The sequence below is a fragment of the Penicillium canariense genome (genome assembly GCF_028826845.1).
Source record: "Penicillium canariense strain IBT 26290 chromosome Unknown utg000001l_segment0_segment0, whole genome shotgun sequence".
NCBI lineage: Eukaryota > Fungi > Ascomycota > Eurotiomycetes > Eurotiales > Aspergillaceae > Penicillium > Penicillium canariense.
This window is the reverse complement of record NW_026622728.1, coordinates 2,760,531-2,772,661: the sequence shown is the minus strand read 5'-3', so window position 1 is coordinate 2,772,661 and position 12,131 is coordinate 2,760,531. Positions and strand designations below refer to the sequence as shown.

Here is a 12,131-nt window from a genome sequence, read left to right as displayed (position 1 = left end):
GGCGACGCGGAGGAGATGGCCATTTCATCCGCTTCAACGATCGTTGCCCCTCCTGCCGCGCGCATCTTTTATAAAAGCAATGGCGGGCCCTGCTGGTTACAATAATTATATCTCTCAAGAAGACCAGTACTCGCTCATGTGTAAATGAGCTCCACACCTTCTCCAAGCGGCTGACAATTCTCGGTAAGCTCCGACCGTTTATAGTTATCTGCCTTATCTGCTGTACCACCCCTCTCTTAACGTCTCGAAACCGTTTTCCATTGTACTATTGCTGCGCGAAGATGCAGTCTATTTCTGGAAGCTTTTTTGATACTCGCGTCCCATACTTTAGTCGAATGCGTGACTGACCGGTGGTCTGCCTTAGACACAGACTTTGCTAGCGGCGGCTATAAAGTGTTTGTCTAGCAACATCTTTTGTGACGTGTTGCTCAAGATCTACCACTTTGGCTTTGGTTCCTGCAGTCTTGCAGGGGATCCGGAACGGGCATTTCCAGCCCTCACCCTGCAGACTGCCCCTTTTCTCCCTCCATCATGACGGTACCCACCGGGGCAGAACATCCCCAGGCTGGATATGGCCAGGGTTATTCTGCAGACGTGGATACCATCCGAGAGCAAGAGTATCCCCTATTGAATGGTATAGATACTTTGACCTCAGTTTAATAAACCTCATGCTGATTGTGGCCATCCTGGCCTGTATAGAGACAACATATCTTGATCACGCAGGCACAACGCCATATGCGAAGTCTATGATTGAGGATTTTTCGAAGAATATGACATCCAATCTATTTGGAAACCCTCATTCGATGTCTCTGTCATCGCAGCTATCCACGCAACGAACGGACGATATTCGCCTACGGGTCCTCCAATTCTTCAACGCGGACCCAGAGGAGTTCGATCTGGTCTTTGTGGCAAATGCAACTGCAGCCATAAAGCTTGTCGCTGATTCGCTACGGGACTCCGACCACCGCGGCTTTTGGTATAGCTATCATATCGATTCCCACACGAGTGTGGTCGGGGTGCGTGAATTGGCGGATATGGGCCATCAATGTTTCCAAAACGATGCCGAAGTAGACGCTTGGATCCCTGAGCTACTCAGTCTACAGACAAAGGCACCTAAACTCTTTGCATTCCCGGCACAATCCAATATGAATGGTCGTCGCCTTCCTCTCCGGTGGTGTAAGGAGGTTCGTTCGGCAGCACAGGAATGCGGAGGAAATGTCTACACACTACTCGATGCAGCTTCGCTGGTGTCGACGGCGCCGCTTGACATTGGCTTAGCGGCGCCAGACTTTACCGCGCTCAGCTTCTACAAAATTTTTGGATTCCCAGATCTAGGCGCCTTGATCGTCCGAAAGAGTGCTGCCCGTGTATTTGAGAGACGCAGGTACTTTGGTGGCGGCACTGTGGATATGGTCATCGCAGCAGGTGCACAGTGGCACGCAAAGAAAGAAATTTCTATCCACGAGCGCCTTGAGGACGGCACGCTGCCTTTTCATAGCATTTTGGCTCTGGATGCCGCCCTTGATACCCATAAGCGCCTCTATGGCTCGATGGCAAATATCTCCGCGCATACTGCGTTCCTGGCCAAGCGACTCTACGACCGACTTTCTGTCTTGACCCATTGGAATGAGACAACTGCGTGCCAGATCTACCAAACTAACTCCGCTTATGGATGTCCTACCACTCAAGGTCCTATTATTGCGTTCAATATACGAAATAGCAAGGGCGAATGGGTTCCCAAGACCGAGGTGGAGAAGCTGGCCACCATCCAAAATGTCCAAATCCGGACTGGATCGGTTTGCAACCCGGGAGGTACTGCACGCTCTCTTGGGTGGACGGGCGCAGACCTGCGCCGTCATTACTCTACTGGATTGCGTTGCGGAGACGCCCACGACATTTTGGGTGGGCGGCCGACAGGCATTCTGCGTGTCAGTTTAGGTGCAATGACTAACATGAAGGACATCGACTCGCTGGTTGACTTTGTTGAGGAGTTTTATGTGGAGAAGATCCCTTCCATTGTTGCATTGAATCCGCCTCTTGAAGCGACTGATGTCGTCGGAAGGCACTTTTACATTGAAAGCCTTTCAGTGTTTCCCATTAAGAGCTGTGGTGCCTTCAGAATCCCCGAGGGCAAACCCTGGGAGGTCAAAAGAGAAGGACTGGCTTGGGATCGAGAATGGTGCCTGATCCACCAAGGGACCGGGGCAGCATTGAACCAAAAGCGCTACCCGCGCATGGCTCTCATTCGCCCTGCGATTGATCTTGATCGGGGTGTCCTGCGTATCACCTGTGGTGTTCTGACCGACCAAGTGAGCCTCGAGATCTCTCTTGGCTGGGAGGACACAAGTCTCATTTCTACCTCGTTATGCTCAAACACAAAAAGGTCGTCTATGATATGTGGAGTTCAAATTCCCCTGCATGCTTATGCTTCACCGGTGGTGTCTGCATTCTTTTCCGACTTTCTGGGTGTTCCTTGTACTCTGGCCCGGTTCCCTTCCCAAACTGCCAACCGATATTCACAGCCACGTCGTCTGTCTGGCACGTGGAGAAGCAGGTTCCGCAAGTTTATCATGCCTGGTTCATTCCCGCCTGACCTTCCTCCTCCAGCCCGCGAGGTAAACGGAAAATCTCTTCTGCTTTCGAACGAGATGCCAATTCTAGTCGTCTCGCGCTCATCTGTCAATCGTCTCAACGAAACAATTAAAGCAAACACGAAGCATGGCACTGGCGGAGGTAAGGCTGTTGCCGCAGATGTTTTTCGAGGCAATATAGTCGTGGCAGAACGACTCGCTCAGCTCGGAGATGCGGAACAGCCTTACGCTGAGGACCACTGGTCCTCTCTTCGCATCGGCCCAGATCAGCTCCGTGTTGATGTGTTGGACGCATGTCAACGGTGCCAAATGGTCTGTATCGACCAATTTACGGGTCTACGATGTGACGAGCCATTTTCTACCCTTGCTAAAACCAGAAATATAAACGGCAAAGTCTGTTTTGGTAAATATGCCGCACTTGCTTCAGAGGAGACGGAACGCTTTGAGTCGTGGCCAGACCATAGGACAGTCATGGTAGGAGATGTTGTCATGCCTACATACGATGGTGAATGAGTGCAGGGATCAGTTTGCATTTCAGGCGATTTCTTATAACTAGTTATCTCGGCTGAAGCATTGCTATGGGCAGAAGCTAAACATGTGCAGTGTTGTTCTCAGCTTATTGAATGCCCTGAGTATTTCAGAGTTAGAGATTGGAGTCACGGGTTTAGATTTACTTATTCTTTAAAATGAATTACGATTATGGCAATAGTATATTCGACAAGATGTGTAGAGGAACCAAAAAATAAATGAGAATAGGGATCCGAAACTTCCTTAATTCTCTGAAGAAAATGACAGCCAGCCGGTAGGTAGGCTCTCGTCTATGGCGATTGTCGGGTTGGCATCTTTAGGTAGCTCCGTACAACTCCGCCATCGCTGATGTCTCCCGCAATCTGCTGCCCAGGTGACGGATATGTCGATCCCTGCCTGAGACCGTGACAGGCTGCGTGCAATAGGAAGAATATCTCAGAATTTCGATTGTGAAGTTCGAGAAGCTCACATATACATGTTAGTTCAGGCGGGCAAAAGGTCTTCGTATGATCAGGTCACTGCCGGAGCTGGCAAGATGAGCATGCGAAGCTTGATGAGGTTGAGCGACAGACTGCTCTTCCTCAGCCGTTTTACAGTTGTCTATGCATTCTGGCTTTTAAGACCCCTTTGATTCGAAGTGATTCAACTCTTAGCACTCTTCCAAAACAATAATAGTCCGGAGCGGAAGCCTGCAAATGATAATCTACTCGATCGGATATGGCTCGGGATTTGAAATATGTGACAAGCGGGGATGGTAAATTTGGTATGACGTCTACAGTAGCCGTCATTAGTATCTGCACTGTGGTCCGGCATACACCGCCTTCCTTTCTTATCCATACTTTACTTTATCGATGACATGAACCCCCCACTCCTGTCCTTTTTATTCTCTATCCTCTACCCAGTAACACCTTACTACCAAGTAACACCTTACAGTAGAGCACAGGGTACTGGATACGAAAGCTGGCACCCTGTTAATTAGGATCTTCATACGGGAATTGATGTGGAGGAACTCAAACGGCAGAAAAAATAGTGGGCCCCGCCATTGGCATGCCAAGGTCCTATAGTGCAAATATTTGTGAACTCTGAATGTACGATTGATGAAGGTTAAACCATGGGTGCAGAAATTGAGAACAGGTCCAGGCCATCTGCGCCTTGATCAGGTGTACTAGCCAATTTCTTAATTCGTTTCCTGCCGTGGATGAATGAAATCCCGCAATTTTTCTTTCGGACAGGTCAACTGAAGATCTTCGGCTCATTCGGCCTTGGGATAGTCCGAAGGGTATGCGAGCTAATCTGCAATGGGCCCTTTGTACTTGGTTGCTAACCGATGAGAACAGGAGGACAGTCCCTATAAGTAGCAGAAATGACTTGGACAAAAAGAATGTTCATCAAGATATTTGGGAGCCAAATGAACTACATCGTAGAATGTCTACATAGAACTGCCACTCTATCATTGCCTCAGCACTGTCCTGTTGATAAGAGTCGACGTGTGTGGATGTTTGTTATGGAATGACGTCTTACTCGGGCTTGTCTGAGACTTCTTAAACTCAGCTGCTTCCACGGGTCTCAAATTACGCTTTGACCGTTTTAATACTTTTTGTATCGGAGATACTTCGGTCGATTCCCACAACAATGCGTGCGGGTTCTGAAGCATCATGGAACAGATGTATTGCGAGTCGCTTCAAAGCAAGTCATCCTCCGTAATCCACAGGCATAGAATAATATGATCGGGTGCAGCGACATCTATCGGGGGACTTTGGACTACGGGTCATCGTCACAGGAAAGAACATCAGCAAGATTCGAGACCCTGTAGCCCACGGCCGGAAAAGATGACTTGGGAGCCCAGGCTTCTTTAAGATAGCACTAGCCAAACAAAAACCGCAATTATTATGTCCTTAGTTGATACACTTGGGGAAAGGATCGCAGAAAGAGAAGAGCAAAAGATCAACATATTCGACGACTTCGACTATACCACATCCGCTATCACGGGCAAGTTGTCCGCCAATTTCAAAAACCTCGATCAATCGGATGATTATCCGTTCTGGCATTTCCTGCGCAACGCTTTGCGCATGTCCGTCATAGCCCAGTTCATTCCCCGAGATCTATCGCTTTCTGGCCTCGGTCCTCCTCGTCGGACCCTCATTCCTCATTCCCAAGGCCCAGCCGGGTGTCGCCGAATTCGCACGGAAGCATGCCCAAGAGCGAGCCTCGGCAGCGATCTAGAACACAGGCGATGCAAGGTGGTTTCATGAGCAGTATCATCATTGGGACGAGCAAAATGAAGAGACTAGACCCGAGCCACGAGAGACTCGCATGAGCTCCTCGGTGAAGCCTTCACGCTAGTTTACCGACGGCGGAGATCCGGTCGCCTCGGCGCTGACGGCAGCAATGTGGATGGCCGGCAGGGCAGCATCTACCAGGCGCTAACGGAGCAGCTGCGCGCCACTTTTGCGCGATATGAGGAGACTGACTTCAAGGCGGCCGTAGCCCTAGTGCTGTGGGTCGGTTCAGTGTTAAACGAGCCCATGCGTCTCAACCCCGTTCTTCCCGGTCCCATGTGGTGCCGGACAGACCAACCTATTCTGTTGGGTGGGTACGCTCTGCCTGAGGATACGGAGATGGGCGTGATGTGACTGTCCGTCTTCCAGCATCCAGACGCTTTCCACCGAGCGTCTGCGTTTCTCCTGACCCACTGATTCCAAGAGCTTGGCGATACCCTGCATGTCTTCCAACCGTTTGGAATTGGGACGACCACGTGCATTGGGGGGGGGGGGGGGGGGGGGGTTTGCCATGGCGGCGAAGCGTCAGATTTTTCGGTGCGGTTGCTATGGCCGTTTGAACGGGACAGCGATAGGATGATCCATGGTTCCATATCGGGCACCTTGGTGGATAAGGGCAAGGGCGGGGTTTGCAGGGCGAACACGGCAATTAATTGGAACCAACTGACGAAAAACGGGCAAATAAAATGGCGATAGCCTCCAGGTGCCGGGGTTTGTGGTCAGATGGCCTGTGTCGGCCTGGGCATGGATCTGATTATTGAAGTATGTCTACGATACAGGTACCAAACCCATGTGGCCAAGGTAGTACTCCGTATATACCATAGAGAGGACCATTCGCCGGCTACATAGGTATCCACCCTTCCCTGCGCCTCTAATTTTTCTTTCTTTTTTTTGCTAGCCTGGTAGCAATGCAAATAGGCAGCCCCTGCAGAGGTCAGAGCTATGACCACCTCGGTCGATCGAACTAGGATTCCAGATCACTTCGAGAAGTGTTCGGGAGATTTCCGATATTGGATTAGCTCTCAGGTTCGGCGAAGATCCACGGGAGCTACGAACCCAAATCTGGACGAAGTAGGAAGGAGGAAAGGCGGATAAATGGATAGAAGGGGAAGGATCTTGTCAGGGCCAGATTAGGAGCTTCCGCGAGATCTGTTCGGAAACGGAGCAACTATACGAAGCACTATGTGATGAATCCAGCACCAGGCAGACGCTGCCGAGTCTAGGCGGGACGTGGATGTGTGCACCACGTTCGGTCTACGGGCTGTCATTAGTTCCCCATTCACCATTTTCTTACTCGCCAAGTGGCATGGCATGTCACATCTCAGTCCACAGCCACGAGGGACTCTCGATAGTGGATCCGCTCGATGATCTGCTGGCCAGCCATTTGGGCACGTTCTGCCGCGGCTCCACCTCAGCCATCGTCCCCCCCAGCTAATTCGGGTCTTCCGGTAGATTTTGTCCTTGTGGGCTCAATTGGCGCTCTGCTTTCCTGCCTCGCGGGGTCCAGCGATCCCAGCAGGTCCGGCAGGTCCAGCTGGGCCTCGCTCGACTGAACTTCCCGGCGCTTACCACGGCGCCATATATTATTCATGGCCGACATTCTCTACATAATACCAACCCATTCTCCGGCTATCCGCTAGGTCATGTCATGGTTCCTGCCGGCCGATCTCTGGACAGAGATCCGCCCTGAACCCGTTGAGCCCCTTCAGATGCGCCCGTCCCGCGCTCATTGCTATTAAAAAAGATCCGGGACCTCGTTCCTCGAGATTGCGGCCATGAGCCATCACTTCCCTCTCTCGCCAGACTTCCAGGAGTGGGCAAGTACTGCCTCGCGCCGTGAAAGCACGGTCTCAACCTCCACCGTGTCGTCCGCCTCAACTAGCATCCTCTTCCAGAGCCCCGCAACCTCCCCCGGGACTAGCTCGCGGAAGCAGTCATGGCAATCGTACGATGATGTGGTGCGCCTGGAGCTCCATCCCTCCATGACTATGTATGTGGATCGTGCAGGTGGGCATTGTCAGTGCTGGCAGTCGCTAACCGGTTGATCACGATCAGCTCATTCGTCAAGAACGGCCAACTCTTCAAATTACGCTATTCCTTTATCGACGTATGTAAAGACGCAACGGGGGCGTTGAAATGTCTCGAGCTCGGGGGAGGGTTCGGCCAGCAAACGCCCTTTGTTCACACCTGTGAGTGGCCCACGAAACAACCAAGGCCGATGCAGGCCTCGAAGGAAGACCCAGAGATTGACCATCAACAGTTCACAATACCAAACTACCCGTCCCTCATCTTGAACATCCCAAAGACAGCGAACAGTACCCGCTTCGTGTTTCCTTCCTCGATCACCAAACCGTCCAGACGGCACAAGTCGTATTCATGACACAGCTGTCATATAAATTTGAGAATTGGGAAGGTATGCGACCGTACCCTTTCGGCACACTCCGGGCTCATCCTAACCGCGGATAGATTGTGTCCAATTCCAAGAACTGTTACTATGCTCCAAACTGGTCTTTCTGGGAGGCATGGCCGAAGCCAAGTCCAAGGGCCGCGGGGAGGAGTGCATCAGCCAGAATCTCCGAATCCTCCGCGGGCAGAATGGCAAACGAGTCATGCTCTACTTCGCCAATTCACAGCGCAACCAGCTCAAGCGATACGTATCTATTCCCCGTGAGTCCCGCCTCTCTGTTTATCGTGATTCTCCATTCTTCATTCATTTCTGTATGTTGCGTTTGAGGTGCGCTTGTCTTGATGATGAAGTGCTACCCTGCGCCACCATCATTTCCCGGACAATTTCATCACGGGGAATTCCTATCTAACACCAGCCACAGTCAACTGCGTTGCGAGTATCAAACCTCCGAAGAAAGCCGGGCGACCGATGACCATCGAACTCAACCCCAACTTCGAGATCTTATCACAAATGCGAAACCTCCAAATCACCTTTCTGGATGATGATGGTCAGTGCTCCGACCTCCATGGGCAACGGAAGCTCGAGCCCATCGCTTACTGTTTCTTAGATTGCAAGAACTTTTGCCAGCTGCTGTCAACGGATCTTACGATTGGATGATTACGTAGGTTAATCTCCGGGCCTTGCGTGGCTGGTACCTTTCTTTTTCCATGGCTTTTCTGTTTTGACCCTGTCCTTCCATTTCATACATGTTTTTAACTTTTTTGCTTCTTGGCACTTTGCATGGCGGAGTTCTCCGGAGTATGATTAGTGATTTCCGTGTGATACCATATAATGCAGCGCCTCATCGAGACATGATTCAATTCATCCATTCACAACGCGTCACTGCGCGGATACAAGGCCTAGCGTAGATTGTACTGAGGCCAAACGTGACATCGCGGGGCTGGCATTCATCTATTACCTTGTAACTTTCATGCCGCGGTAGACTCGCTTGAATCTAAATAGAGTCGAAAAAGGCGTGGTGCAAAGCATACTCAGGAGTGGGGCATTTGCCGAGCGATTCAAGCACGGCATGGCCCGCACGTGGGGGGAGCTGCCAATGGGTTTGGCTCGGCCAAGTGGGGCGGTTAGCTCTTTCTCGGCTTAGCGGCTGCCGGAGGACCTCCCACTCCGTGCGACAGAGGACGCGGTGCTAGCTACTTGATCCAATCGTGCATTGCGGATGACAAGTACCCCTCCAAATGTACCGCAGCCGTACTCCGAACTTCCGCTACCCGATTCTCTCATTCAACCCAGCCCGCCCCGCAGTCCACTCAATCCCATTCAAGGGACCCATCGCCGTGTGATCCAGCGGGCTACAGTAGTGCGAGAAGGGCTCACGCTCGCTTACCTTGGGTCACTGGCGAGGCTCAACGTGCCGGGCTCATTGGCTCCACGCCGCGCAGGCCGGTGCTGGCCAGTCTTGGTTCTTTTCGCCGATGGACAAAGCGGACCTTTACGAGAGGGTCTCGGGATTCGACCCGGAGTCTGGGTCTGACTATATCTCACGTCGGGTTTCCTGAGCCTCTCTCTTTAATCCTTCCGGGCACCGGCATGAAACATCAGTGACGGTCGAGGGATTCTGCTGCAGCGGCCATGGGGAAGTTTCACGCCCGACTGTACAAAACCGACCGTGCGCGGGACTTCGATCATGAACAGGTGGGCTGCTATCCCGCTTCCCCTCATGGGAGGGTTAATAAAGCAAGGGGGTCCGCGCATAGCTAACGTGGAGAGATGGAATGACAGGATCGATATGTCCGCATGCGCCAAATCTACGAGACCATCGACCGGCAGGGCTATCAGTGGATTGTCGTGCTGGTCGCTGGTCTCGGTTTCTTCCTTGATGGTTATACAGTACGTTCGGTCGAAGTGTGTGTCGAAGGAAGCAATCGCACCACTAACGACCCCGCGACAGCTCTTTGCTAGTAACATGGCCCTCCCCATGATTTCCTACGTTTATTGGAGAGACGAGACCTCCTCGCTACGACTCACCTGCATCAATATTGCAACATTGGCCGGCACGCTGTTCGGTATGGTGGTCTTTGGATTTTTGGCAGATAAGAATGGGCGAAAGAAGATGTACGGTGTCGAGCTGGTTCTCTTGATTACTGCCACACTGGGTGTCGTCATGTCATCTACTGGCGAGAATGGGAGCATGAACGTCTATGCCTGGTTGATCTGGTGGAGAATCTGTGTCGGCATCGGTGTCGGTGCAGATTATCCATTATCTGCTGTTATAACATCCGAGTATGTACTCTATTGCCCTAGCGTTTATTCGGCAACCGGGTCTGGAGCTAACGTGAACCTAGGTTTGCTCCAACCAAGCATCGAGCCCGTATGATGGCCAGCGTCTTCTTCATGCAGCCGCTGGGGCAGATCGCCGGTAACCTGGTCTCACTCATTGTGGTCGCGGTGGGCCGCGGTAGGGGCTCCGACGACCTCACCAGCAGTATTGACACCATGTGGCGCTGGGTCCTTGGAATTGGTGTTATTCCTGGTGCTATTGCGACTTTGTTCCGGTTCGCTATTCCCGAGAGTCCGCGCTACCTCGTGGAAATCGAAGATGACCCCGTCACTGCCGAGTTCGATGCGACTACACTCTTCAGTGAGCAGCCTACAAGTCCTGAGTTCGATCAAGTAAGTTATGCGGCTGGTGCTGGGAGTGCCATCCAACTACCTCCAATGTCGTCGCTCGGGAGTGACTCCATCCATGAAGACGAGGAGTACAGCCGCCTGCCTCCAGCAACACTCAACTCGCACTGGCGCCTTGCACGCACTGATATCGTCCGGTACTTCTGGACAGAAGGAAACTGGCGCAGTCTGGCTGGTACTTCAATTGCCTGGCTCCTCCTGGATTTTGGTTATTATGGCATCGGTCTCTCCAGCCCGCAGTTCCTTGCTAAAACATGGGGTGATCTCCACCTCAGCGGTTCGGCGCCCAGCTGGGAGACTGATGAACGGCCCGGAGTCAGCGTCTACCAACAGCTGTTTAACACTTCTGTCCGCGGCCTTGTCATTTTGAATATTGGCAGCTTTGTCGGCGGACTGCTTCTCATTCTTTTCGCGCACCGCATCGACCGTGTCGCTCTCCAAAAGTACATGTTCCTTGCTCTGGCCGCTCTCTTCATTGCCCTGGGCAGTATTTTCATCACCCTTACTTCTTGTGTACCTGCTGTTATTGCGATCTACATTATCGGCCAGATTCTTTTCAATTTTGGTATGTTATCTCGATCATCTATGATGTCGCTAGAAGCAACTAACCGCCCCCAGGCCCCAACGCAACAACTTACATGATCCCCGCCGAAATCTTCCCTACCCGTTACCGAGCTACCTGCCATGGCATTAGTGCTGGTGCCGGCAAACTCGGCTCCATTCTCGTTCAGCTCGTATCAACATACTACCACTTTGGTACCGGTCCAGGTAATACTTCAACACGCCATCACGGCATCATCCTTTTCGTCTTCAGCGGATGCATGATCCTTGGTGCGGTAGTTACGCACTTTTGGATCCCGCCCCTGCAGCAAAGGAAGGGGCGGAACTTGATCTGGGGCGGCAAGCCGTACACCCTGGAAACGCTGGCCCTGGGGCGGATGGGGCGCAAGAGCCGCGATAATGAGATGCGGAAGAGGGCATCGCGGCAGCGGGCTATGTCATTTAGTGGCTAAACTTTGCCTTCCCTCTAGCGCTCCTTGCGCTCCTTTTCCCGGTCCTTTTTCCTTTCTTCTCTTTTATATCTTTCCCCTGCGATTCATAAACGGTGTTCTCTGGGTACCGGGCTAATATATCTCCGGCTGGGAGCTGATACTGGTTGGCATCAATGGGCTGGTTTACATGAGGACTCGGATATATTACGGTGGGCATGTAAATATATATAAATAGATACCCCTTATTCCTCGCGGAACGTATTTCACCATCGATTGAAAGTACTCTATTTGTTCGGCGTAACACATAATCCATACGGAAGCTCTCCCGCAAGCTCTAAATCAGAACTCCTACCTATAGGGTGTCGAGATCTGTATAGTAATATCTCCGCAAGAAACTATCATTTTCACATGAATCTCGCCGGACAAATAGAAATACAGTCAATCAATAGATACGTTCCTGAATGGTATACGTATTTGACCTAATATCTCTTTTTTATGTTGTTCTAATCAACCAACGAACAAATCTTTTGCCCTGTAACCTACTGGGCTGACGAAATCCCCGACTAAACCCCGGGATTTGCCGGAATTCAGCGACCTTGACGCAACGCGCGCGCCACAGTACTTAAAACCAGACCCTTCAAGATAA

General features: G+C 51.6%; 4 protein-coding genes across 4 annotated transcripts; all 4 read left to right on the top strand.

The window, feature by feature from the left end:
* Positions 1–531: 531 nt before the first annotated feature.
* On the top strand, positions 532–3,104 carry hxB (putative molybdenum cofactor sulfurase protein (HxB); the record flags this gene model as incomplete). The annotated part of the gene is made up of 2 exons (XM_056683088.1): positions 532–634; positions 700–3,104. The coding sequence occupies 2 exons, from the start codon at positions 532–534 to the stop codon at positions 3,102–3,104; spliced, it is 2,508 nt and encodes an 835-aa protein (XP_056546694.1).
* A 1,904-nt stretch (positions 3,105–5,008) lies between these two features.
* N7482_000962 (uncharacterized protein) lies at positions 5,009–5,752 on the top strand (the record flags this gene model as incomplete). The annotated part of the gene is made up of 2 exons (XM_056683087.1): positions 5,009–5,359; positions 5,411–5,752. 2 exons carry the CDS (start codon positions 5,009–5,011, stop codon positions 5,750–5,752), a joined length of 693 nt encoding a protein of 230 aa, XP_056546693.1.
* Positions 5,753–7,173: 1,421 nt separating this feature from the next.
* N7482_000961 (uncharacterized protein) lies at positions 7,174–8,462 on the top strand (the record flags this gene model as incomplete). Its single annotated transcript, XM_056683086.1, has 5 exons — positions 7,174–7,388; positions 7,454–7,587; positions 7,659–7,811; positions 7,865–8,065; positions 8,227–8,462. 5 exons carry the CDS (start codon positions 7,174–7,176, stop codon positions 8,460–8,462), a joined length of 939 nt encoding a protein of 312 aa, XP_056546692.1.
* A 975-nt stretch (positions 8,463–9,437) lies between these two features.
* On the top strand, positions 9,438–11,506 carry N7482_000960 (phosphate transporter; the record flags this gene model as incomplete). The annotated part of the gene is made up of 5 exons (XM_056683085.1): positions 9,438–9,500; positions 9,588–9,695; positions 9,757–10,088; positions 10,151–11,058; positions 11,112–11,506. The coding sequence occupies 5 exons, from the start codon at positions 9,438–9,440 to the stop codon at positions 11,504–11,506; spliced, it is 1,806 nt and encodes a 601-aa protein (XP_056546691.1).
* Positions 11,507–12,131: the final 625 nt, after the last annotated feature.